The sequence below is a fragment of the Scophthalmus maximus genome, chromosome 1 (assembly GCF_022379125.1).
Source record: "Scophthalmus maximus strain ysfricsl-2021 chromosome 1, ASM2237912v1, whole genome shotgun sequence".
In the NCBI taxonomy this organism is placed as follows: domain Eukaryota; kingdom Metazoa; phylum Chordata; class Actinopteri; order Pleuronectiformes; family Scophthalmidae; genus Scophthalmus; species Scophthalmus maximus.
The window spans coordinates 26,939,387-26,965,743 of NC_061515.1; the positions used below are offsets into that span (position 1 = coordinate 26,939,387).

At 46.5% G+C, this 26,357-nt stretch overlaps 5 protein-coding genes and 1 long non-coding RNA gene across 11 annotated transcripts in view; 2 read left to right on the plus strand and 4 right to left on the minus strand.

The window, feature by feature from the left end:
- The window catches only part of LOC118301237, a 1,055,945-nt gene that overhangs the window by 51,851 nt on the left and 977,737 nt on the right, over nucleotides 1-26,357 (plus strand). The window lies entirely within an intron of this gene.
- Nucleotides 2,304-5,821, minus strand: chst10 (carbohydrate sulfotransferase 10). The gene is made up of 6 exons (XM_035633468.2): nucleotides 5,617-5,821; nucleotides 5,062-5,215; nucleotides 4,850-4,959; nucleotides 4,527-4,752; nucleotides 4,156-4,261; nucleotides 2,304-3,961 (listed from the first exon to the last, which is right to left on the minus strand). The coding sequence occupies exons 2-6, from the start codon at nucleotides 5,153-5,155 to the stop codon at nucleotides 3,409-3,411; spliced, it is 1,089 nt and encodes a 362-aa protein (XP_035489361.1). The 5' UTR covers nucleotides 5,156-5,215; nucleotides 5,617-5,821; the 3' UTR covers nucleotides 2,304-3,408.
- On the minus strand, nucleotides 6,695-8,789 carry rpl31 (ribosomal protein L31). Its single transcript, XM_035633482.1, has 5 exons — nucleotides 8,670-8,789; nucleotides 8,027-8,130; nucleotides 7,465-7,590; nucleotides 6,874-6,986; nucleotides 6,695-6,773 (listed from the first exon to the last, which is right to left on the minus strand). Exons 2-5 carry the CDS (start codon nucleotides 8,128-8,130, stop codon nucleotides 6,742-6,744), a joined length of 375 nt encoding a protein of 124 aa, XP_035489375.1. The 5' UTR covers nucleotides 8,670-8,789; the 3' UTR covers nucleotides 6,695-6,741.
- Nucleotides 9,447-19,609, minus strand: zc3h13 (zinc finger CCCH-type containing 13). The gene is made up of 20 exons (XM_035629650.2): nucleotides 19,456-19,609; nucleotides 18,615-18,791; nucleotides 18,335-18,438; nucleotides 18,098-18,212; nucleotides 17,804-17,915; nucleotides 17,534-17,700; nucleotides 17,287-17,435; nucleotides 16,940-17,140; nucleotides 16,672-16,824; nucleotides 16,243-16,580; nucleotides 15,614-16,099; nucleotides 15,261-15,506; nucleotides 14,649-15,168; nucleotides 14,456-14,568; nucleotides 12,802-14,019; nucleotides 12,025-12,708; nucleotides 11,785-11,928; nucleotides 11,399-11,599; nucleotides 11,104-11,267; nucleotides 9,447-11,004 (listed from the first exon to the last, which is right to left on the minus strand). Exons 2-20 carry the CDS (start codon nucleotides 18,780-18,782, stop codon nucleotides 10,804-10,806), a joined length of 5,484 nt encoding a protein of 1,827 aa, XP_035485543.2. The 5' UTR covers nucleotides 18,783-18,791; nucleotides 19,456-19,609; the 3' UTR covers nucleotides 9,447-10,803.
- On the minus strand, nucleotides 19,850-22,897 carry cpb2 (carboxypeptidase B2 (plasma)). 2 transcript variants are annotated; one of them, XR_004790302.2, is made up of 12 exons: nucleotides 22,746-22,897; nucleotides 22,415-22,490; nucleotides 22,186-22,310; nucleotides 21,980-22,088; nucleotides 21,737-21,838; nucleotides 21,550-21,654; nucleotides 21,342-21,452; nucleotides 21,152-21,242; nucleotides 20,784-20,986; nucleotides 20,556-20,640; nucleotides 20,178-20,476; nucleotides 19,850-20,063 (listed from the first exon to the last, which is right to left on the minus strand). XR_004790302.2 is itself a non-coding variant. In XM_035626826.2 (11 exons), the coding sequence occupies exons 1-11, from the start codon at nucleotides 22,808-22,810 to the stop codon at nucleotides 20,262-20,264; spliced, it is 1,287 nt and encodes a 428-aa protein (XP_035482719.1). In that variant the 5' UTR covers nucleotides 22,811-22,897; the 3' UTR covers nucleotides 19,850-20,261. The 2 variants fall into 2 exon arrangements, 1 of the variants encoding a protein (XP_035482719.1); XM_035626826.2 differs by having other exon boundaries at nucleotides 19,850-20,476.
- Nucleotides 23,126-26,052, plus strand: alg11 (ALG11 alpha-1,2-mannosyltransferase). Its single transcript, XM_035626800.2, has 5 exons — nucleotides 23,126-23,276; nucleotides 23,785-24,006; nucleotides 24,186-24,557; nucleotides 24,731-25,296; nucleotides 25,381-26,052. The coding sequence occupies exons 1-5, from the start codon at nucleotides 23,230-23,232 to the stop codon at nucleotides 25,662-25,664; spliced, it is 1,491 nt and encodes a 496-aa protein (XP_035482693.1). The 5' UTR covers nucleotides 23,126-23,229; the 3' UTR covers nucleotides 25,665-26,052.

Below are 26,357 nucleotides of genomic sequence, written 5' to 3' on the forward strand. Positions count from 1 at the left end.
AGTTTATTTCCCTGAACTCAATTCAGTCAATTCATGGATATGATATATTGACAAGTATATCCATATCATACTTGCAATATTCATTCTGTGCAACAAGAAATAAGTAAACTGTTTATTAGTTTCACTTACAAATGTAAGTAAAGTACAAACAATCAATGTGCAAAACTACCCATTTCAGGCTATTATATATACTTACATATTTTACATTTATCTTTCCTGTTAGAAATCCTATCATTAATTTACAAAGCTCGGCTGACATCTCTCAAAATACCTTAGTCATTAAAAAAAAAGGGAGTTAGAATTAAATATCATAATTGAATATAACATATTGGGAGGCCTATGTGCCAGCAGCCATAAAACAATCAACAGTCAATTTATTGCTGCCTTTTTCAAAGAATCTTTTGTGAAACCATGTTGGAGAAAATGGTTCGACAAAGGTGGAATTGCGTTACACAGTTCTTCACGGTCTGAGTGATATGGGTTGTTTTAATAGAACTGTGTTATTACAGAATGTGGATTTCCGCAGAAAATCAGTGCCATGTTTCTCAATGTTCTGACCCCACCCTGCTGTAATTGCCCTTCTCTTTGTAAAATTATAATCATTATTATTATATTATTATGTTTGTGTGTTATGTATTATCATCGTCGTCGTCGTCGTCGTTGTCATTGTCATCGTCGTCGTTGTTGCTTTATCAGTTTTATTCCAATTCAATTTCTAACAAATAGGTCCTATCTCAAAATGTAAAACTCGTCTTCTAAAGATTATACAATGCTGTTGTGTTGCTCTGGGCGTGTACTCGTCCAATCGACCTTTATGCTGATAGTCAAATTGGATGATTTCCGTTCTCCCGCCTGCCCTGCCTCTGTGCAGCTTGACGCCGTTATTTTATTGAGCACCGCACAAACACAGGAAGCCGGTCCGCTTCACGCAGAAAGAAAAGGGCTGGGCCTCAAATACACAAAGCTCGAATCCCGCAGATTGTAATGTAATGCACTAGTCCTTACTGACTACTACACTCCAGCACCAACCGACATATTAACCCCTTTGTACAGTGCACACACATCCTGCAGCAGGAGGCGAGATCCATGGAGGCACCAGCACCACCGCACAGTGCCCTGGTGCACATGCGCGCGTGGAAACTTCACTGTCAATATTGGTAATCATGGGTGTGGCAAGTGAGCCATCTCAGGGGTGATGTGTGTGTGAGGGGGGGACATGAGGAACATATACAACGAATCAATACGATCATCGATCAAGCCAAATGTGTAATGTTGACTTTTAAAATGAGAGGCTTTGGCAAAAATAATAATTCAACATTAATATTTGATCACAACATGAGTATTTGTCTGTGATGATTTAAATTTGCAGGATGTAAATTTCTTATGGGAGCGTATGAAGTAGAGGCAGTGTGCATTCCGCTGGGGTTGCAGCCTCAGCTTCCCATCATGGCAGATCAATGATCTCTTAATAGGCCTGGACGCACTGCACTTATATATGGGAATAGGAATATGTGTAATATACTATACACTATATACTGGTGTTGTTAAATAATCAGAAGGACTTTTTTTTTCTCCAAAGGGCTTTGGCAATCCATAGCATCTTTACGAACAACAAGAGCACAAGCAGGTCTGTCTTTTTTTCTTGTTCTTCACGATTACTACGCAAAGACGTGTTCAAACTGACAAAGGGGATCTGTTGGTTAAACAAACTTCGTCAACAGTGAAATGACACGGCAGGACAAACCAGTCAGGCAGCATGTGAGGAGTGACATGGCTATGGGGAGACACACACACACACACACACACACAGGAGCATGCAAAGCACAAAGACTCGACTCTCAAAGACACTTAACTGATGCTTAAGCGCCGTAAATCAACTTAAAGCCATCTGCCATCAGGTAATCTTTTAACAGATGACACTGATAACGTAAATCCCATATCCTCTCCCTATACCGGCCTAGAATGTTTTCTGCCGGCACTTGACTATGATGTCACTGTTTTTCCCTTATACCTGCTATGGTTCAAGTCTGAGTGGTGTCATTTATAGTGAAAGGGGTGAACAGGGTTTGTGTTACTGTAACCCAACAGGCAGGTTTTAAAATGGCTCACTGCCACCGTGTGGCAAGCTGATATTGTTGCGGCAAGTGGCCTTAAATGTGGCATTTAAGGGGAGAGAATATCACGGAAATTAAATGGATCGAATAATCTAAATAAAAGTTCTAAAAGCTGAAACTGGATTTCAAAAAGACGAAAACATACACACAAAAACTGACACGAGCTCCTAACAAAATATGAAAGCGCCCTTTTTTTTAAATTTCATATGGAGCTTTTATTACGAACTTGTGTTCTTGTATATCGCGTCCACCTGTCCAAAAAGATCACCAGGTGGTTGCTGGAAGAACCTTGTTACAACCGAGACACTTTTTGTGCCATGTGGTCAGCAAGTTAATATTAATATAAATAGCAACATGTTATACAAATGTTGAGTTGCGAGTCATGTTAAGAACATTTACACTGTACGTTTTCTGATACAAAATTATAATGAGCCTTTAAAATCCAGTGCCAACTTTCCTTCTAGAACGGCTGGACAAAAAAAGGAGTCAACAAGGCGGAGAAACTAGAACAACGGCTACAGTATGAATCAGAGCATGACCACTGTCTTCTTTTCAGTGACATCTGAAGAATAATTTAGTGTCTTGCAAGACATTAACATGCCGTGTGTAAAGCAAAACTCAAACTGTAAAAAAAAAAGTAAACACTGATTTATAAAAACATTAATGAAAAATGTCTGGTCAGTCCTGATCCATTTATATATTTTTGCTGTTCTTTCTCCTTGTCCAAAAAAAGTAAGCATCCCTGATACACACACATATCAGCAGATAGCATATGTCTAGCAAGATGGGGAGAAGTGGACACATTTGACACAAACCACGTCTGAGCGCATCGCAACGTTCACGGCTCTCATTTTAACAGGCGAGTTCCTACAGTGCAATATGTAACAGCTACGCTACAGGGTAACGGGCCTGTATCCCCGGCGTCACGGAGCACACTTCGCTGACATATAACTGCCACACACATTAAATACTAGGTTGCAAATTATTCCTCCTTTTGACCTGTGCCTTGACATTTGTACACACAGAGTGTACAATTCTTTTTTTTCGACTTTTTAACCGCTGCTGAATCTCATCGTGTGACTTGATTGGCTTGTTCTCGCATCCCATCTTCTGTAGCAACACTGTCTTTCGCTCTTTACTGTACCATGACACTGTAGCACGCTCAGCTACAGCTCCTGTCTCCATAACGGCACTATAGAATCTACTGCATACAGTCGGTCAGCTACAATACACCTCTGCCTCTCAGTAAACCTAGGATGTGGAGAGGATTGTCTTTTAGTTCGTGTTAATCGTTTTAGTTGAGTAGAAAGTCTGGGCTCGGGTAACCAAACAGGCTGAAGTCGCCCTGGTAACGTGCGTAGAGACGCCTGATGTCGCGCTTGCTGATGGCTGAGAAGAAGCGCTCCACCTTGGTCCTGTTGTAGCGAGTGATGCCCGGAGGAATGGCGGGGTACGACACCAGCTGGTCAATTCCTGCCGCCTTAAGGATGTGCGGGGCGTCCTGCTCCAGTGTCTCGTGGTGGCCGACCACGCTGTAGTGTATTTCGCACGGCGCGCACAACTCCGCATAAGTCACCCAGTGAATGATGTGCTCGCCGAACTGTCGGTCCATGCGGCGGCGGCCGTCCGCGTCGCCCAAGTAACGGACAAAGTCGTCAAAGTGCAGGCCGGAGGCGGCGAGGCTGCTGTCGCGGTGGCTCTTGCGGTACTTGCGGATGATGGCCGGGGCGATGTCGTGCTTGTACCAGGGCTCGAAGCGCGGGTTCTTCACAAACTTGTCATTGAACGCAGAAATTAAGCGCTCAAAGGGATCTCGCACAATGAGGAACTTGAAGTAGGAGTTTAATCTGTTGAAGAGCAGAATAAATGATTCAGGAGTAAATACTATCAGGGATTTCATTTTTCTCAATGAATAGAATTAGTGCACTATTATTTTTTGCCTCATTCTTTACAAGGGATTTAATTATAGCCACAACTAAGCTAAAACAAAATGCTAATTCCCGCTAACTGTCGACATTGATCACAGTCACTCGGAACCGACCTGTGGGTTACTTCCTGCGGCGTGAGCGACGACAGGCGGGGCAGGCCGTTTTTCTCGTGGTCGTGAACAAGGTTTTCAGGGATCTCGTTCACGGTGGGGAAAGCTCCTGCCAACAATAATAACAACAACAACAACAACATTAATCATTGACTTCACTGACGAATTTAACAAACGCACCTCCGGTCAGAAAGTGTCATTTAATTCTTAAGAGCAGTGCCGTCATGCTTTATCCATTTCTGTGCAGCCTTTAATCTCACAGCATGTGCCCCCCTACCCCTCGCCCGCTTCCCTGTCAGATCTACACCGATCTTGACCAGTGCCTCTCTGAAATCCCTAGCAGCGACAGAGGACCGATTGTTGTGACCCCTCACCGTTGAGCACAATGAGGACCTTCTTCCATTGCGTGTTGCCCACTTTGGGCGTCTGGCAGAACAGGATCTTGTGCTTGTCGCAGACAAAGATGCGGTCCAGGACGAACTTGCTGATTGAGACGTGGGTCAAATTCCTGAGGCTGCTGTTCCTGCAGGCGGCCGAGAGCAACTCGATTCGCCTGTCCGAGACCGACTGCCAATCCGCCGCTGTGGGTACCACCGAGGGCTGAGACACACACACACACACACACACAATATAATGTGACTGACAGCGTTGTTTTTAATATGCTGGAGTGTAATTAGTCATGAGCTGTAATAGTCACCTCATCTGATGAGTTCGGAACAGCTTTTTCTTGGCTGGAAACAGGGATGGGTTTATTCACCTTGGCGCCGGGCACTGTCCCACTCTGCCCGCCGACCCTCTCTCCATAGTCTGAGAATAAGAACACGTTGCAGCAGGCTGAGCGTCGTACACCCCCGCCCCGCCCACACTTTCTAGTAACCTGTCAGCCTGTCACGAGAAACAGCAGCTTACCGTCCACGGCTCTGAAGCTGATGAACCTGGTGACAAACATGAGGATGAGCAGCACCCAGCCGCAGGCCCCGAGGAGCAGCCAGTGGTGCCGCATGGCTGCGCGCGTCAGCCGACGTCCATGGAAACAGCGCGCGGCCCGGCGCTGCGCTCCCACCTGCACACAGACGGACAGCTGACTGACGGCTGCACCCGGCTAGCTCGCTATTGCTAACAACAAACGAACATTAAAACTTGTCGAGCTAACAGCCAATGCTACCTGAGAGTTAGCCGGATGTGTATCCTCGCTTAGCTACCGAGTGGATATTGTTTATGACAACGACGCTAACGTTCCTACTTTTAGCTGATGTGTTGTTGTCGTTAACCACCAACACTGACGTATTAATAACACAGCAGCCGCTGTTTACTGTATTGAACTAGCTAACTAGCCAGTTGACGTAGCTAGCCCACCAACTAGCCATACATGTCCCCACCAGACGTGGAGCAGACAACAAGTGAATTCAGTGTGTCACAAACGACACAGCACATGAGCGTTGTTGTTGTTGTTGTTTTTTTTACCTCGTTTCTTCTCGTTGACGGACAGCTATCTCACACAGCTGGACCTAAAACTACTGTGCTCCAGCTTGTGTTTTCCCAGTTTACATTGTAGCCGAGCCCTGCTCCGCGCTGGTGAGGGGGACCGGGCCTCCGGATTGGTCAGCAGGAGGCTTGCGTTACACGGAAGTGGGCGTCGTTTCATAGCAACCCCGCTCTTCGCAACATCCGACTGTCAAAGTAAACTGCAGCGCCCCCTTGTGACGAGTGTGAGGCTACACACGTTTCATCACATCTCCCCTGCAGTTTAGTCTGGTGTCTACATGAAACTATAATCACCTTCACACAAATAAGTCTGCTCCGTACTATGGAAAACTGATTCAAGACTTATTCTATGCAGCTGCTCTGTCTGGTCCAACAGGTGCTCTGCATAGCGTGTTACAACGTGAACAACCCGACCCCACAACTAAACCAGAACATAAGTTGCCCTATAAAATAAAAGTCAGTTCCTCATGTCAAACATGTTACAAATTAAATATTCAGAAAATACATTATTTAATTATCCCTGAATTGTTTTTAGAACTCTAAATCATTGAATTAATTTAACAGACTGATGGCAGCTACATGCTGGCTGCACTGGAATAGCTTTTGTTAATTCATTTTCCCTTAAATAATGTACCAAAAAGGACTTTCAGTCAATCCCTTCTGCCACAGTGTCAACAGCTTTTGGACCTCCTACTTGTTATTGGGATACATCTGTGACAAAATCATAAAGTATCCATATTTGCCCCTCTCCATGACCAAAGCCATCCCAGATGTAGTTTTATCCATTGTGTAAGGATTCCACAATACTAGTCCTTGTTGCTAAAAGACAGGCATTGTTTAAGCAGACATAATAAACAGCCCCAATGACGAGTAACCATAGGGTAAGAGGTTATGATTAAATTGATATTCATGGGCAATTTGTGTGTTTATATTATTGTTGGAAAACTTTACTCCAGCGGCTGTAAAAGGACATTTATAATATATACTGAAATCTGAGACAACCCAAATGAATCCTTCATTTGAGTGCAAAAGGAGATATAAAGACACAAAACAAGTGTTTTTTTTGTTTTTTCTCATTTATTCCACTCGCAGAGGGGAAAAAATTTAGTTTTCATCAACATTGACTGTCTGCAGACCTGTTGGGGAAAAAAGGAAAGAAGAAAAGAGTTGGGTATACATGAAATGTAGATGTTGCGTCATTATTTGAATGGACATGTCTGTGAGCAGCGCGTTTACCTTTGCATGTGGTGACAGGAACGTATGTGACCAGGGTGTACAGTTTGTTGGGAGAGTCCTCGTCCTCATTACGCTTCCTGGACAGACGCACGCGTATCCTATACGGCACGTTCCTGCACAACAAGACAATGGTTAACTTCATCACTAAATGCAAGCCGTTTGGTATGTTCCTGCAACCGTCACATTGGCAGTTGTGTCACTGCTCCCATTTCGTGTACAATGTGCTCCAAGCGCTTGTTGATGTTGGTTGTTTTTTGCCAAATTTGATGACGGAATTTTGAGGCTTCATATCGCACCAACATTGATAGAATCCAGTCACATTGCTTATATTCCAGCTGGGGGCAGTTACTAATTGCCAGCCATTGATGCACACTTACACCTGAAGCTAACAGGGTATGCTGAAAGAAAAATTTAAACAAAACAAAAGACATCGCCTTTCCCTCTTGCACAGTGTAGTACAAGTTGGACACTGCAGTTAAAGTAGGTTCATACTTGGGGACGCTCACTACAGTCACTGGTTTCATTGAAATGAATTCAGCCAACTGAGGGGTCCACATGGTAAAGATATGAGTATTAGTGGCAGCATCTCACCTGACACCCTTGCTCCACACTGCCTTGTTGAGGCGAGTGTCAATGCGCACATCGGGAGTTCCCATCTCCTTCACGGCGAACTTGCGGATCTCCTTGATGGCGCGAGGAGCCCTCCTCTTGAAACCCCTGCAAGACGACAACAGCATTAACAGAATTTACCAACAGCCATTGCTGACACGAGTCATTTGTCAAACAAAACCAACACACATTACGAACATGCTATTTTTTATTTCCTTTTCACTGCAGCTTAATGCTCCGAGGAAACTATGTAAGGACTCTGAAATGTTTTTTGTTATGTATAGGTTATATAAAACAAATTTAAGAGTGAAGATAGATCGTGACACCAACTTCACTTCCAGTTTTACTAAACACAACACTGGAATTAAGTTCCAAGCACTGCTCTCCAGTGTTGATTTCTGACAGCCCTTGTCACATCTTTATCCCTAACTGCAAAAATACTTTGGAACTCTAAATGGAACATAGTAAAACCTTATATAACTTAATACACTAATACAGAATATCAACCATGACAACGGCCTCCAGTCCTGGAGTCAGTACTCACACTCCATGGATGCGTTTGTGGACGTTGATGGTGTACTCTCTGGTCACCACCTCGTTGATGGCTGAGCGCCCCTTCTTTTTCTCTCCTTTCTTAGTTGGGGCCATCTGTAAATACCAAACTTGGATTACTGATCGAGCAAGTGAACGCTTCGGGTTCTAAATAGTCGCTGCATCATCCCACTTATGGAGAACAGCACCACCAGCTATGCTCTTTTGAATTGAGAGAACTTGACACCATTTGACTGCACCAAAGCACTAAGCGTACAGCTGGACTACGGTTATAGTTAAACGCAAAAACTAGCACAACGGCTAAAAAAAACCGCATGTATGCCGAAGCGAACAGCGATTCATACGGGTAACAGCGTTTTCTATTAGAGACGACACAACACGTTTTCTACTTCAGATAGAGCAAGCGCATTTAGCCACAATAGCAATTTAAGCTAACCCAGCTCAGTCAAACGGGAGCGCTAACATTCGTCGCGTTTTAATCATGTTTCAAGACGTTCAACCGCCCCAAAAACCTCATATAAAGCACAGTGCAACACTAAAATGTAAATATATGCACGATGTGTGGTCAATTGCCGCCTTAATGTCGTAGGATGGCGTTAGATTGTAGAAATATAAATTCCGAGGGAGATACTCACATCAACTCGTAGTTGAGGCGGAAGTCGGAAGGACGGTGCAAGAGCGGTGAATTGTGGGTAAAGGAAACCGGTCCGTTTAAAATGAAGTCCGTCAAGAACAACTCTACAAGTACAAGTTTCTGAGTGTTGATGTCGGTGTTATATTTGTGTTGATGAACGTGATACTTTTCCACCGGGTAACTGGTTCATAAATACTATTTTAAATATCTTACCCTTTGAAGCACATTGAGAAGTTGTGTTTTGCATTATCAGACTACTTAGCAGGTAGAAATAAATGTAATATGGGTAGTATTCATGTTGCAGGTCTCTAATTCTGCTTGTCAGTTTCTTTTTTATATATACATTTATAATTTGGTATACAGTATTAATTTACATTAATCATACAAGGTACTGGATCAAGTTAAGATGGAACTTACGAGGGGTCTTGATCATTCACAATAGATCTCTTTTGTTGAGATGGAAACAGCTGTGACACTGCTGGTCCATTTCTGTCCGTCTCCTTTTAACACTCAAAAATATTAGCAAAATTATAAAACTATATTTCTTCAGGAGATATAAAAAATAAAAATAAATAAAAATATATAGTGAAAGTTCAGAAGCAAGATGTACAACCTTCTCTTTAGGACTGCAAGTGTAAAAGACTAGTTCATAAAGACAGCACAGGACTATGGTGGGTGTGACTATGTCAAGTTCAGTACTTACCTAAAAAATGCAAAAGTCCGCACCAAGTTGCCATCGCCATAGTTCTTGTAAAAACAATTTAATCGTGAACACGCCTCATGATTGCAAACTTTAAAAACGTCACTACATTTATTTTACATTGAAATAAAATAAAAAATACAGCGTTGAAACAGATTTCATTACTTGCACACCTTGTCAAAATAAACATTTAGTAGGGAAAGTGTCTTCAAACATCAATAACGATTGCGGGACTCATCAGAGCCGTGTCTCCGTGTCTGTATGTCACTTAGATCCAAAGTCACAGTTGGACGGCCAGGAGGTCGGTGTCACGTTGAATCCAGGTCTCTAAGATATCAGCCATATTCCATTCTAACTTTGTTCAGTGCAACACTAATGGGGTGTCCTTTGAATTTCTGTCCCAGCAAATGCAGCATGCACCACCTGGTCTTTTCAAATGGTGACACAACTCCATCCCAGTGTATCCCCCCGTGGATTTTTTTTTTCTTATTGTGACTGGTTGAATGAAATTTCAAGTTCAAATACGTTAGTTTCAGTCATTTTTACCTAAACACGCTAGTGTCTTTTCCTATTGGGAGCACAGTGGCTCCCTTTTTTTGGATGGTGTAGGCTGGTGAACGTTAAGGAGAGGAATTCCACAAGGCAGTGTTGACGATCTGGTTTTCTGAAGGCTGCAGTGTTTCTTTTCACTCGCTTTCAGTTCAGTTCAGTTCAGGACATTGCCAAACTATTCAAAACAAATCAATGATGCAAAAAGCAAAAAAAAAGTTTCCACAGACTAACAATTGACATTCCCTGAAAGAATAGTTTGGCAGTGCTCAGTCGTGTGAGAAACATTCATTCAAGTCCCCGCAGGATGTTTCTGGTCAGTAACTTCTCTGCAGCAAAATGCTGTCAGATATTTTGTGGAATGATGTAAACAAAAAACAGTCATCACAACTTCAAGTGTCACATTATTTTAAGGCTGGACAGTCACTTGATACAAAGCAAAAGAGCCGCGACAGAAATCAACATCTAACCATTTTAATGCACAGCTGTAGTAACCAATGCACAATATATGAAAACAAAACAGTAATTTGAACTTGGTTAGGCAGGTGACATGGACAATTAAAAAAGCTGCTTTAAAATACTGTAATGCACAAAAAAAAACAGTCAGTTCAGTTGTTTTAGGTTTCTCGTACATGGTTAATTTCAGACCTCCATATGCTAGAATGTCCAATAGTCTATGGCACAGCACTTGCAGAGCATCCAAAACATGTAAAGCATAAATGAAATTCACAATTTTGCTATTTTTCTTTATTTCCCCTCGTGTCTAAAAAAGGCTGTGTATGTAATGGGATGGGAAAGAGAAACGGGAGATTTGGAGTTTGTGGGGTAGTGAAGGCTTGGAGGCGTTCACTTGCATGTCTTTTACTCACTATGCCCCTTTTTTCTTTCAGGACACGCACACCTCAGGCTGAGCTGTTATGAGCTTACTGCTGCCAGCTGCAGAAACCTCCACTGCCGGCCCCGACCCAGTGTCTGACCTGTCTGGGGCCGAGGCCGGGCCTGCCATGGTCCTTCTGAAGAGACGCATGCTCATCTGCAGCAGCTCGCTGTCTACGACGGGTGTAGCTGGGTACTGCTTGGTTAGGCCCTGAGGAAGAAAAACAAGATTAAAATAGTTCAACAAATTTCTTTGTAGGATCCACATAGATATTGACTTCATTCACGTCAGTTACTAGATGACGCCCACCTTGTCATTTTTTAACAGCTGCCGTCGGATGGCAAAGTCCCTGCGGGCGCACAGGGCCTTGCAGCAGGGCCCAAGGTTGGTCAGTAACCCTGCCCTCTCCACCCGCCTGTTCAGTGCTGCCATGTTCAGGGCCCCAAGCTCATGTTCGAACAACTTGTCAGCATCTGGCAAGATAAAGAAGTGAAAGAGAGTTTAAGAAAGATTGATCACACAAAACAAATAATAACGGTTATCATAACTATCCGCATTTCACAACAAATGTGACTTTGTAGTTCAATGACGTCAGAACTCTCACCTTTAGGGTCCTCCAGCTCGGACTTGCACACCTCTCTGACCTGCTCCAGGAGCTCTGGCCCGGCGAGTCGCTTGGAGATGCCCGCCCTGAGGAGCACGGCCCCTGGGGTGAATCGGAGCAGCGCTGCGCCTGCTGCCCGGGGTTCCTGCTTCTGTTTGGGCATCAGGCTGGACCAGTCCACATCGATCACGTCCAGGGGACCTGACGGGACGTGGCATTGGGGGTTTAATTTCACAAGGTACATTTGATCCGTTTTGTTGTATAAAAATATAAACACGTACATGTTTCTAATGATGGAGCTGATGAATTTCAAATAGCAATATTTCCAAGTGAATTCAAACAGTTTGGACATGGATATTTTCCACAGTTACGGTATTTCCTGGTACCTGTAATTTTTTCATCGTCCTGCTGATCCTCTTTTTTCTGACTATCAGCCAGAATTTCGTCCAGCTCATCATCACTGATTGGCTCATACTCCTCGCCAACAGACGCGACTGACTGGCTGTCGTCTTCTTTACCGTCGTCATCGCCTGAGAACACACAGCATTCACAGATTACTTTAAATCCTTCCTGGGAAAAATGGGAAAAGGTGACCTGAAAATGCAGATGTGCTTCCATCTTCTTACCGTCGACGCTGTCCGCCTTCTCCAGCTCCCGTTCCCGTTGCTCGCCCATGAGATGGTGGCTGTTGCTCGCTTTCTCCGGCTCTGGAGGGCTGAAGGCTTCTCTGGGCAATAGAGGCTCATAGTCGCCCCTGTCCTGCCTCATCATGTCCCCTCGCAGGTCTCCTCTCATTTCTCCCCTCATGTCCCCTCGTCCTAGAGCCCTGAGGTCTCCATGGGGCGGGAGGTCCATCATCATCATCCTCTCTCGATCGACGACGCCTCTTTCCCCTCTATTGTCTCTCTCCCGCTCCCTCTCTCGCTCCCTTTCCCGCTCATGCTGCTGGATGAGTCCTTCAGGGAGCAAGCGTTCCCTCTCCCTGATGTCGCGCTCCCTCAGGAGAGGTTCGCGGCCAGGACGCATGAGCAGGGGCTCCCGCCCCCTGCTGGGCCAGTCCCTAGGTTCGGGCTCCCAGTCTCGTTGTTGTTGGAGCGGTGGTTGGAGGAGCAGGGGCGGCTGCTGCTGCAGAGGCTGCGGAGGAGGAGGAGGAGGCCGGAGGTCCTTTCGGTCTCGGTCACGCTCAAACGGCTCCCTGTCCCTCTCCCGTTCTCGACTGTCGTAGGAGCCAGCGCGGGACCTGGATCCGGTCTGCCTCTCAGAGTCAGGAGAGCTGCGCCTGGAGCTGTGGCTGCGAGAATCCTGCCGGTCTGCAAGACAAGACACAGGAGTTAAGTTCGCAAATGCATTTGCCAAAAAGGAATTACAATTTCTTGTGTGTGAGTGAGGGTGTGTGTAATTACCTGATGAGGTGCTGCGGCTGGGCTCTCCTCTCCTCAACTGGTCAATTCGAGATTTCCTCTCAGCCACAGGAGGGTCATTAACAACTGGCCTCTCTCGCTCCCGTTCTCTTTCTCTCTCCCGGTCGCGAGAGTTGGTGCCCTGCAGCCTCCCCCGGCGGGCTCGCGGACCCTGGGGGTCTTCTCTGTGCGCTGACTCATTGGAGGGGGATCGCAGGCGTCGGGATGATGTGCGGCTCTGGTTGCTGCCCATGCTGCTGCTGCGTGCCTGCTCCGGAGGAGGTTTGCGGAGCAGGGGCTGGGACATGAGGGGCTGTGGAGTCAAAGTCTGCAGGAGCATGGGAGGATCCTGGGGTAGTAAAGGGGCAATTGGTGGGGGGTTGCACCTGTCCCTGTCCCTGCCCAGCCTTGGACCACCACTTCTCCTCACAGGCTCAGCAGGAGCGAGGGGAGCTTGTGCTTCCAATGGTCCTCCTCGTTCTGTGACCTCTTCGTCTGACCAGTCACTGAAGTTGTCCATTTTGGTTGGCGCAGGCGGCTCTGCGTTGCCTCCAGTACCACGGTGATCAGGCCTCATGGAGGGAGGTGGGGTCCGGGGGCCTCTCTTCTTTTTATTATGTGGCTGAAGGGCTGAAGTGTCCTCGTCAGACACATCAGATTCTGCTCCTCGCGAACGTTTCCTCTTCCGGTCAATCGCCTTCTTCTTGCCTAATTTCCTTGGAGATAGCAAGGGTGGAGGAGCATCTGCAGGAGCAACAGCCGGGGGCTCGGGGTTAAAGCGGTCCCCAACAGCAGCTAGGTTGTTGGCAGCGCTAACCTCCTCATCTTTGCGACCCTTCTTCAGCCCTTTCTTCTGCGACTTTGTCTTCTTTTTGCCTTCCTCGTGGGATTGGGTGCCGGCGGCGTCTCTGTTTTCGACGCTGGCAGCGGGGGCCGGCGGAGGAGGAGTGGATTCCCGTTGCTCTCTGCCTCTGCTACGGGAGTCAGGCGGCACGTCCGAAGGAGGGTCTGCTCGTCTGTCACCTCCCCGAACACGTTCCCCACGAGGGTCCACGTCCTCATGTCGGCTGCGTGCTTCCCTTTTGTCCACGCCGGCTCCTCTGCGCTCTTCGTCCTTCCAGTGACCGGGCTTGTCATCGGGCGGAGCAGCCGTCGGTGGAGAACGCAACAAGGGCTCCTGGGGCCGCACCACCTGGCTATGCAGACGATGCTTGTCGCCACCTGTATGTGTACATGGAACAGTCACACGATTAAACTTTGTCCTTTTACAGCAGTCGGCCTCTATGTGATATAACACTAAATAATGTAAAGGAATCTTATAGAAGCAATGTCCTTCTAAGGGTTAATATAAATCTTAATTTTTTTATTTTAAAGAATTATTTGACTTTTTTGTTCACACCGAATCATTCAATTGACCATTGAAGGGACAAGACATGTAAATGAGAACATTTACGAGCTCTGTGAGGGAAAAACAAAACGTTCAGCAGTTCACAGAGCATTCCAGAGGTTCCACTATGCGAGAGGTACATTCCCCGTCAAACTGCAGTGTCCCTTTCAGAATTAATTTTCCTACTGTCAGATGGAGGCGGACACACTGGGCTGGGGAGGAGGGGCTGTGGGTGGAGCTTGGCCTGCCCTCTGCCAATCGGGCGCTCACTTTTGTCTTCTCCACTGTTGTAGCCGTCGCTGTCCGCCGGACTGACGTCCCTTGTTGCTCGCTTTGGAGAGTGACGGGGGCTCGGGCTGTTCTCAAGCCTGGGCCTCTTACGGCTGAAGGAGAAAAACAGATGAGAAAAATTAATTTTGTAAATAAACAACCTGAAAATAAATCCATATGAGTTGACACATGCCTCGTCTTCCGATCGTCCCGGGTGTCTCGGACGGACCGGTCGTCCCTGTTGTCGTCTCTCCTCTCCCGCCTCTCATCCCTTCCTCTCTCCCTCTCCTCCCATTCCCGCTGCCTCTCTCGTTCCCGCTGCTCCCTCTCCCGCTCTCGCTCCTTGCGCTCCCTCTGCTCCCGCTCCCTCTCCCGTTCCTCACGCTCCCGTTCTCTCTCCCGCTCACGCTCCCTCTCCCTCTCTCGTTCACGTTCCCTCTCTCTGGCCCGCTCCCTCTCGGCAGCCTCCCTCTCCTTCTCCTTCTCCTTCTCTTTCTCCCTCTCCCGTTCCCTGTCCCTCTCCCGCTCTCTCTCCTTCTCTTTCTCCCTCTCCCGCTCCCTGTCCCTCTCCCGCTCTCTCTCTCGCTCCCGCTCGCGGGTTCGATCGTCCCGTCTCTCCTCCACTCTTTCTGTCCTGCGCTCTTCCCTCCTCTCCTCTCGCTCAGGCTCCTCTGATCTACCCTGGTGTCGGCTGGGAGAAGCTGCTCTTTGATCTGAGAAAACAGAAAGTTAAAGCTTTACCAAATAAATTTAAGACAAAAAAAAAACAATAATGTAATACACTCAAGGAAACCCAAAACCCCACCTCTCTCTCTGTTGTCTCTGCGATCTCGCTCTCCGTGCCCCCCTCTCCGGTCATAGGAGGAGTCCCGGGTCTGCTCTCTTCTTTCACCATCATAGCGATCTCGGTCTGAACCCCTCTCAGAGCTTCTTTCTGTAGCGCTGCGATCTGTGCTCCTCTCCACGCTCCTCTCTCGCACCGCACTACTCCGTGAATCCCAGTTGTCATGGGTGCTTTCCAGTTGGGAACCCCGAGAGTTTCTGTTTGAGCCTGACAGATGATTAAAAAAAAGACAATATGAATAAGTTTAAAGGGAAAAATGAGTTTGTCTTGTGGCTACAAATAAAACAAAAGCTAAATGTGATGTCAGGTCTTGCCTTTGTCTGATGTTTCATTCGCTCGGCCTCTCCCTCGCCCGTTTCTCTCAGCTCTGTCTGTCCTGTTGTCCGTCCTTCCTTCAGCTCTCCCTCCTTCATCACGCCCGTGACCTCTCCCGTAACTCCTGTCGTCCTGAGCAATATCCTCCTTCCTGTAGGTGTCTGTCCTCTCCCGCTCTCGCTCCTTCTCCCGCTCCCTGTCCTTCTCCTTCTCCTTCTCACGGTCCCGCTCTCGTTCCCGTTCGCGGTCGCGCCGCTCCAGGGACTCTCGACTGGAGCGCGTCTCTGTTCTGCTCTCTCTGGAGTCCTTTACATCCCTACTGTCCCGGTGGTCGCGCGAGTCTCGGACAGTTTCCCTTCCCCGATCGCGGGCGTCCCGTCGATCTCTGGTCTCCCTGTCGTCACGAGTGTCCCGTGACGAGACCTGTTCAGAGTCATAGTCCCGGTCGTCACGGACACTGTCTTTCTCTCGCTTGCTGCGACTATCTGTTTGAAAGAAGACGCATAATATACAAGTAGTGAATGGGGCGTTTGCAAGAGGAAGCATTATATAACTAATTGATTGCTATATTTGACAACAAGTAAAAATTAAAAAAGAGAGACAAATACAGTAGAAGAACACAAGATACCATCTCTGCGCTCGTGTCTGCGCTCCTGGGCGGGCGGACTCCGCTCTCGGTCACCACGACTCCTCTCGCGGCCCCTGGAGTGGTGGCGGCTGGGGCTTGATCTGTCAGATCGGCGGTGGGGCGATGAGGCATCGTGGGAGGCGGGAGGTGATCTGGAGCGCCTGGAGCTGTGGGGTGAGGAGGCCGCCGCCGCAGAGCTCCGGTGGTAAGTGGGAGAGGACGAACGACGCCGGCGAGGGGAGGGAGAGTGCCGCTGGGCAGAGGAGCCAGAGTGGGAGGAAGGGGAGTGGTGGCGGGGAGGAGTAGGGGTGCGCAGGTGGCGTGGAGGAGAGGGAGACCTGCAGTGAGAAAAAGAAAGTTATGCACTGTCCAGAATACTAAAGACAATATTTTATCTTTGACAAGAAATTCTAAGAAACACATGCAAACCTGCGAGGAGGTGAGACCAGCACATTAGTTTTATGTGATGAAGCTTTTGGAGAGATGGATTTCTTCCGAGCTGCGGGTGAAGTGACTCTGGCGGGAGAACACTCCTCTGACGTCACCGAACGCTTGGCTTTGTGGGAACTATCTGATCGGTCTCTGTGAACAACAGGGTTAAAAGAATGAGGATCGCAATTAGAAAGATGATCACTGAGGATAACAGAAGAAAATGTGCCTGCAGAGGCAGTTCACCCATGATAGGTCCACAATGTACCTGCGTTTTTCCTTCTTCTCTTTGTGTTTTTCTGTATCGCGTCCCCGATCTTTCCCTTCCTTCTGCTTTTCCTCAGACTTCTCCTTGTTTTTGTGCTTGCCTTTGTGTTTCTTCCCCACCACAGGGATGTCCAGAGGGACTGGGGGAGGAGGACTGGGGGTACGGGGTCCTTTCTTTTTACTATGGCTCCCCTTTGAAGGTCTGGTTGGAATGAGATGGAAACAGTCCACATTTTAATCATCAAAAAAACAACAACAACTAACTAACAGACCAAAAGAATTTAAAACACAAGCTCCTGGGCAAAAGTAACAAACACGTGAACAAAAAGGCCACCCACAAACTCCTACCTGGTAGATTCTGAAACAGGTGAGGATATGGATGCCTTCTTCTCTTTTTTCCCAGAGCCTGGCAATTTGGTTCCACTTTTGTGTTTTGGGGAGACACCTGACTTCCTTGGTGATGGTGAATCTTTGGAGCTTAATCGCTCTGGGGAGGCCTGGGGGACAGAGAAGAAAGATTGCAGTGCAGTGAGTCGCCCTGAAGGAAATCAAAAATAAAATAAAGTGAGAAACTCCTGACTACACAGTTACTCACCTTCGGCAAGGAGGTGGTTCTTGTTTTGGTGGGGGCCTCTTCTTTTTTTATGACAATCTCTTCCCTCTTTTCCAGGTTCTCCTGCTCCAGCTTCATCAGCTCACGTTGAATCTTCTGGCGCTTCATTTCTAGGGATAACTCGTAGTCGTAGTCACCGATATCAGAATCTGAAAGTCAAACAAAAACAAGGCTATAAGAAAAGAAAGGAACCCCCTATTAATATTTTTTAGTTAACAACAAATCATAAAATCAACTTAAATGCTATTGAACCTTCACGATTGGTTTCCCACTCTGTGGGCTCTTCCTCACTGGCTGGGGTGTGTTCTTTTGTGATCTTTATGTCCTCCTTCTCCCGTTGTCGGCCTCTGGAGGAGTCTCTCTGCTGTAAGTGGATACATGTACACTGATGTTAGAATGACACCAACACGTCGCATCGCTCCCGGTGCTTTATATACACTATCAAATTTGGAGTCAGTGGTGGCACCAGAGCCATTTCGTCATTTACACATTCATCAACAGATTATTACTTTTAAAAAGTCGAGACAAAGGGAGCAGAGAACTCACTCTTGCTGTAGGGGATGCGGGCTCGTCGAGATCGCGTTTCAGGTTTTCTGGGTCAACATCCTGTCTTTTATTCTTCATCCTCTCCCGCAGATCACCTGTGGGCCTCTCGGTTGACCTGATTCATAAAGCAGTGCGCGTGAGAAGAAAAAAAATACACATGTTGTGAAGCTACTGTAAAAATCCTTCAATTAATTGAAAACGAGAGTACAGTAGTATACTGTGTTTAGGCCATCTTACCGGCTAAAGCTAAATCCTTTGCCTCGTGGCTGAGTTCCATGTGTGTAGCGACAAGTGCTGCCGTAGCTGCAATTACCAGTCTTCAACCAATTTCTACAGTGACTCTGAAAGGGACAAACAAATGGGCCAAATGAGATGAGGCAACAGCCCACCGGCTAAAATGAGAGAGTCAACACAGTACAGAGACTAGGAAAATATCAGATTCAGTAGCAAATATGTTCTCCTTCTAAATCCCAGTTATGATCCAATGCAAGTGTTTGTGAGTCGAGGTCATACGTACATCAGCAGCATTACTCCCAGTGCTGGGACCAAGTCTCTCGAACACGCTGGGCCTGCGGGAGGGGGCGGCGGGGTTGCTGGTGCTGCTGGTCGTGGTGGTAGTGCTGCTGCTGCTGTCAGATATGGTTTTTGAATTCTCCACTGTTACTTTCCGCCTGATCTTGGACATTCTGCAGGACTAGAAACATGACAAGAGGTACATTCATGAAAAGTCTGTGTGTGGTCCTCCGCATCACACACAAAGGTATACACTCCAGTCGAGGTGGGAATGCAGAGTAAACGCTTCAGCTGACAGCATTAATGGGAATTATGTCTCATTCCATTCATCGCTAATGCAAGGATACAGATTTTAATCCTAAACTGCGGTTGAGAAGCTATAGGTGGAATCTGCAGGCTGTGACGCCTGCTGCAATTTATTCTTCCAAACGTGGGCAGCAAAACATGTAAAGAAAAAAAACCCGAATGCAACTGTATTTGCTCTGTTGTTTTGTTATTGTCTGTGCAGCAGCTTTGCGCTAACTTCTAGCTAAGTCTTCCACGCTAGCTTAAGGTTAGCCAAAGTTCCTAGCTATCCTATGCCATTGTTTTGTGTCTCACAATCGTACGAGTGCGACACAAACAGTGGCGGTGAAGTCGTGTATTCAAACATTTAGCCTGCTGGCGACTAACGGTAATAATTTGACTCATGTCTCACGCTGGAAGGAACATAAGAATGGATGCTACTGCTAAAGTTAGCTATGCACAGAGCTAATGGCTTTATGTTGCATCTCAGCGCGGGGCCTTGAAGCCACCTTCAGCTGCACGTCCAACGGACAGCGAGTAGAAAGAAGCAGCCGTCTCACCCAGGATATTGATTCGGCGTCGCATCTACTTAAGTCCGGTTAGTGGATTCAGCACTTGTGAAAAAAAAAATGTATATATAATAAGACTTATTCTTTAAAATCACAGGCAGAAACTGCCCCGTGTGCGTTCATGGTGGCGGAGGGACCGCGTCATACGTGCTGTTCTTCTTCGCTGTTTTTTTTAGAGGAGCTTTGTTCTCCAGCCGCTGCATTACCGCCCCCTGTCGAATATCCCCTGATATGTCATGTTATTTGCAGTAATCAAACTTATATTGATTATTCTGCATGAATGGTTTTAATGTGCTGTTAATACTGTTTGCATAGTTGCTCATGAGACACCTATACGATTAATGTATTTGCCGTAGTGACCAATGAAGGACAGGGGAAACTCTTGTTTACAGTTTAATGTATTTATTCATTTTAAATATTTGTGTTAATTGCAGAGGCCCGCCACTATACACTCGCCACAAATACAGTCATTCAAATCAATAACTTCGCTCAGTTTATTCTTTTTCCTAGATTTCATATCCACAATCCAATCCTTCTTGATCAATCGCCTTCTGCCCCATTTACATGCATATGTGTATGGAGATACTCAAAAAGAATCTCTGAAAAAACAGACACACGCAATATATATTAGAGGAATGTTATAACGAATAATTCCTTCTAGCAAAAAAACAACAAAGAAAACATGAATAATACGAATAATGAGGCAAGCTGACCTTTAAGCGATACTTAAAAAAACTGTAGGTATCATTCAGAGAAAAATGGCTTGACATTTTGAACTTCCACCCAGAAGTAGCTGCCTAGGCAGCTGGAGGAGAACCCATTGGAGCTTGCGTTTTCTCTATGACCTTGTTAGCAATGGTCTTCACAGCAAGCAGAGCTTCATTGCAGGCCTTGGCAATGTGAGATGGCGGCAGAAGGAATCCGTAATGCCCGCGGTCCTGCAGCTCAAATGTGAAGGAGTATTTGATGCCTAGGTTGTACGCCCAGTCGTCAGAGCCACCGGGAGCCAGGTCTAGGTATTAGACAATATCAGTCATGTTCTTGAGAGCAACTCAATCACCCAAAGCTTGAAAAATAAGCCCTATACTTACATATTGTCTTGGCTCCAGGACCATATTTATAGGTGTTACTATAATATCGTCTGATTTTCTGGGCAGCTTCTTGAACCATCTCAAGCTTGAGAAACAAAAAAACATACCATCTAAATTCCATTCAGAATGAACCAGGAAACTGTGACTGTGAAACACCCCCACTTTTCCCAAAAGTCTTATCACCGATGGATAAATTGATGGTTTGACCGATGGATCCAAACCACTCACCAAGTCGTTGTGGTTCTCTGCTTCATCCAAGGTGCAGGAGTAAGGGAAGAGCAGCATCTGAGAGTAGGAGTGGATGCTGAGGTAAAGCTGAACCGTATCCTTGTGAAGGCGCAGGAAGTTGGCCACGGCCTCCGACTCTGGCTCCGACTCGGGGAAGGCACCGCAGTAGATCTCAGTGCAGGGCTCGTGAGAGGCCCCCTCAGCTGGGAAGAACATTCATCATTTAGCGCCTACTTTACATACTACTCCTCTGACGATAAATCTAACAACAAAGTTCAAATGTGTGTCAGGATATTTCTATATTTAAATTTCTTTGTGTGGTATTTATGTGCTGGGAAAGGACTATATAATGCGAGAGGCAGACTCACTGCACCAGTTGGCGTCAAAGTTTCTGTTGAGGTCAACACCAGTGCAAGCGCTGCTCCTGCTGATGGAGCGGTTCTTCCTCCACATCCTGTTCTGAAAATGAAAAAGAAAGAGAGAAATCAGGGACAAATCCTGACTCCAGATGAGCTTCCTCAATATACAAAACATCACGTCTGATTCATGTGCTCTCACCGTTGTCCACGTGTACTTGTATCCATCAGGGTTCATGACAGGCAGGACGTAGACGTCCATGTTGTCCAGTATGTTAGCAATGTCCTGGTTTTGCTTGTAAAATGACAAAGACTGTGGGGGAAGAAGGACAACGATTTAAGTGAAGCTGATCTGATCTGACATTTCCGAATCCAAACCGAGCCACAGACACAAGATCACATGTACTCACATAGTGTACGAACCATAAGCAGAAAGCCGGAGAAATCCACTCTCTGGCGTGGATCCCACAGTCGATCCATATCGCTTTCTTATTCGGTCTGTTATTTAGAGTCAACTGGGAAAGGCAGGTCCATTTAAAATGTCAGTGAAAACAATCAGCTGATTTCTTGGTGTTATTTGGTGTCGGATGATTTTACCTTCAGAGCATAAAGTGGCCGCTTTTCATACGAGGAGCCGATGAGAATGGCTTTGACCTTGTCGGGGTTGTCCTGAGCGGTCCTGTTAATCCAATAATAGATCTACAACGGAGGCAGAGAGCCTGAATGTAAACTGTAACACATCCATATTAATGCAATGCAGTCTAACAGCAGCTGCAGTAAACCTTGTTTGTGAGGCCTAAAAAGTTCAATTTGTCAATAGGTTGAGATAAAAGAGCATACGTCCTCCAGGCTGTGGTATCTCTCGTAGAAAGTGGAACTGCTTCGTGGGTCTGTGGAGTCGTTCTTTGTCTGCATTTCAATCAACTCGTTGGCGTTGGCCAGTAAAACCCTATTATGATCACAGGGGGGATAAATGCTGTAATCAGCTCAGCTGATATATTGTGTATAATCTTGAGTGAGTGTTTGTTTTCAGACAATCAACATACTCATGTGTTATGGCGTGTTTCTGTAGAAGATCCGTGACCGTCTCTGAGCTGTTTGCAGGAACAAACAGGTGGACTTGCGTCTCTTCTTTGATGTAATGAGGTGAAACAGGCTGCCATAAGGCCGTCTGTGAGGAAAAACAATGCAGCATAATAGTTTGAAGGGGGGGTGGGGGATAAAATCAGAGCAACACAATCACTGGTTAAAAATTGCTTCTTCTTTTTTTTAAACCTCATATTGGGTGGACACATTCTTCAAGATGTCCACTTGTTCCTGTGTTGTTGGGCTGATTGATAGAACCTGATCACTGAGTTAAAAGAAAACAAGGAAGAAATCAGTTGAGTAAATTGTCCCCCATGAATGATGGAGACCCCTGTGTCACAGTTGTTTTCACCTGTAATATTAACAGTGACAGAAGACAATTGTTGTGTATGTGTACAACAACAAACAGGATACATGGTATGTTTGCATAAATGTGTCATAATCCATTTTGTGGGAAAACAGCTCTTGCTGTTAATGTCCTTCAAGTAAAAAAAATGAACAAAACACCAAATCAACCTACCGTGTCTCCGTGCAGTACCCTTTGTCCAGATTCATTAAAATAAACAAAATCAAAAGAGTCTTCATGATGGCAGGAGCCAGACTAGAAATGAGGGAGTTCTGTTCAAACCCTGGGGGTAGGGAGAACACATTATTGATCGACGCAGTGTTGATTTAAAGAAGTTAAACTTTACTTCTTTTGAAAGAGCGAGGGCAGAGATCCGCCAACATGGACTGAGTGGGAGCAGGTTGGTGTGTTAGGGGTGCTGAATTCTCAATGACTCCAGCTTAACAATTTTTTCCTCAACTAACAAATGTCTAAGTAAATGCAGCCTAACCTTTTTATAATTTGACTGTTGGACATTAGAAGCTGGGAAGGGAGGTGCAGTTCTACCTCCGCGGCGGCAGGTGGCGCCAGGTGAATGTAAAACAAGAGGAAAAAATAAGGGGGCGGAGCCAAGTGACAAGTTCAAAGGTGAGGTGTTGTTGGATTCGTTGTTGTCAAGATGTCGGGCCACGACCAACTCGTCCACTGTCTGTGTGAAGTAACCAGGTAAAATACTGATTTCAACGGATGGATGAGACATTTATTGTTATTGTTAATATCGCAGTCAGCTTGCTTAGTCTCGTTGCACGTTGGGCTGCTGATCTGGTAAAAAAAAATACTGAGGATATTTCATGTTATTTATCTCAATCAGTTATAGTCTTCAGATAAATATAATGGGCTTTCTTTGTTTATCATAATATAAATGTCAAAACAAAGGTGAACTTCGTCGGTTTTCATGTAATATCCATCATCTACAGTATCATCATATCATCATACTGTAACTGCTTAGACACGCTGACGCTTTTTGCTTTGATGTTTATTCATTCTTTAATAAATACATGTTATAACAGTTATTAACCATAAGAGTATTTCTTGAAGTAGAAACTTTTTACTTCTTACTCTTCTGCGTGAACCCCCATTGTTTTTCTTGATTGTATTCTTCTGTTTGCTGATCTGCTGTTAACCCACCACAGCTCATTGTGTTGTTGCGTCGTCGTGATCCCCCGTGTTGCAGGTTGCTATGGAAGCTGCTGCTGCCCCTGGTGTTCCTGTGCGTGCTGCTGATCGCCGTCCTGGTACTGCTGGTGCTGGCCGTGCGTCTGTGGCTGCAGAGCAACAGGAGCGCCCGCAGGGTGCGGGACAACCGTCCCACGGTGGCCTTCTTCCACCCCTACTGCAACGCCGGCGGCGGGGGAGAGAGGGTGCTCTGGTGTGCCATCAGGGCGTTACAGAACAGGTGAACCCCAGTATTAACTTTAATTAGTTTATAGTTTGGCGTGTCCACTCCCTTCGGCTTTACTTGGTAGATTTTTTTCTTTATAGCAGCATCATATACATCCAAATCTGAGAGAAAATTAACAAAATAGCTTTTGCTTATTTAAAAATCTCGCTCTCATTCAACCCACATCTTCGCAGGTACGCAGACATCAACTTTGTGGTCTACACAGGCGACCAGGGTGTGACGGGCCAGCAAATTCTGGACGGAGCGCAGCGTCGCTTCAACATTGCGCTCCCGCGGCCAGTCCAGTTCGTCTTCCTGCGGCACCGGCTGCTCGTGGAGCCCGGCCTGTTTCCTCACTTCACCCTGCTCGGACAGAGCGTGGGCTCTGTTTTTCTGGGATGGGAGGCGCTGACCGAGTTCGTCCCGGACCTCTACATCGACTCCATGGGCTACGCCTTCACTCTGCCACTGTTCCGCTACTTGGGAGGCTGCAGCGTGGGGAGCTACGTCCACTATCCCACCATCAGCACTGACATGCTGTCTGTGGTGAGGGAGAGGAACCCCAGGTAATCATTACACTCCTATCATAAATATATGATATACCTTTGATATATTAGATTAAAAATTACCTTTGTCGTCCTCTACTGGTGACAAGGAGTAACTGCAGCAGTGACCAATGATCTATAATTCCCACCTGATGCCCGCTAATGACAAAAATAACAAACTATTGATGGCCTAGGTTCAACAACCCTGACTACGTCACCAACAGTCTGTTCCTGAGTGCCTTCAAGGTGGTCTACTACTGCCTGTTTGCCCTGCTCTATGGCATGGCCGGCTCCTGCAGCGACCTCATCATGGTCAACTCCTCCTGGACCTTGGACCACATCCTGACGCTGTGGCGCGCCCCGAACCGCACCCACGTGGTCTACCCACCCTGCGACGTCAGCGCCTTCCTGGACATCCCGCTCGAAGAGGACGGCGACAAGAAGTGCCACTCCATCGTGTCCGTCGCGCAGTTCAGGCCCGAGAAGGACCACCGGCTGCAGATCAGAGCGTTCAAGAAGGTGTTGGACAGGAGGAGGGCGGGCGCGGGCGGCGGAGAGGCGCTGAAACTGGTCCTGATCGGAGGATGCAGGAACCAGGAAGACGAAGACAGGGTGCTCCTGTTGAGGGGGCTGTGCCAGGAGCTGGGCGTAGCTGACAAGGTTGAGTTTAAACTGAATGTGGCTTTTGAGGAGCTGAAGAGGGAGATGGGGGAAGCCACCATTGGACTGCACACCATGTGGAACGAACACTTTGGAATAGGTAATCAAAATTAGGTTATTTTATACTTTTTTTACTCCTTTTTGACGATTAAAAAGCGCTAACACATTTTTTTTCTCCCTCTAGGTGTTGTGGAGTGTATGGCAGCAGGGAAGGTCATTCTGGCGCACAAGTCGGGCGGCCCCCAGCTGGACATCGTGGTGCCCTTCGAGGGGGGCCAGACGGGCTTCCTGGCCGACGACGAGGACGGTTACGCCGAGGCGATCGAGAGGATCCTGGCCATGCCGCCCGCCAGCCGGCTGCAGCTCAGACGCAACGGCCGCCAGTCGGTGGCTCGCTTCTCCGACCAGGAGTTCGAAGCCTGCTTCCTTGCCGCCATGGAGCCTCTGATGGGAACGCTCGAGCGATGAGTGAAGGACTCGCTCATTGTGTACGCTGTGCTCGTGTGTGTGTAGTTCACGTGATGTTCGATACCTTTACTTTGATGCTACTGGACAGAATGGATCATCTGTGGTACACAGCCTGTGATTCGGTCTTGAGTTGTATTTGTAAATACTGGATTATTCTGTGAAACGACAGTTGCTGTATTTTTACAGAAGATACATTACTTAGTCAGTAGTTCCACTTCTGTTAAAAAAGTGATTATCAAGAGAGTATAATATTTAATGTGGTGTAAAAAAAGGGGAACAAATTATTTCTTGTAGACAGCTGAATTGTGTTAAGGTTATCTTCACCCGCCCAAAATGTGAAGTATTTTTGATATTGCTGAACGAAATAAAGATATGACGGGGGAGTAAACTGTAGTTGCTTGTAAATAAACTGTAATCTGGATTAGACGATAAAAAAAGTTACACCCAAGAACCGTTTGTTATTCTGCTCCGTTTGAGTTTGGCTCGCAGTAGCAAATGATTAAAGCTGGACCGATGTTGAAATGAGCCGGGCAGACAGGGAGAGAGAGGTCAGTGTCCAGAGGAAGGAGGGTAGAGCAGAGACGGACGGCCCCACTTTGACCTCAGCTGTGCAGAACAGTGTAAAAATTGTAAAAAAAAAAAAAAAGTGACATTATTTTTTCCCCGACACATTACCTTATTGATTCACAACCA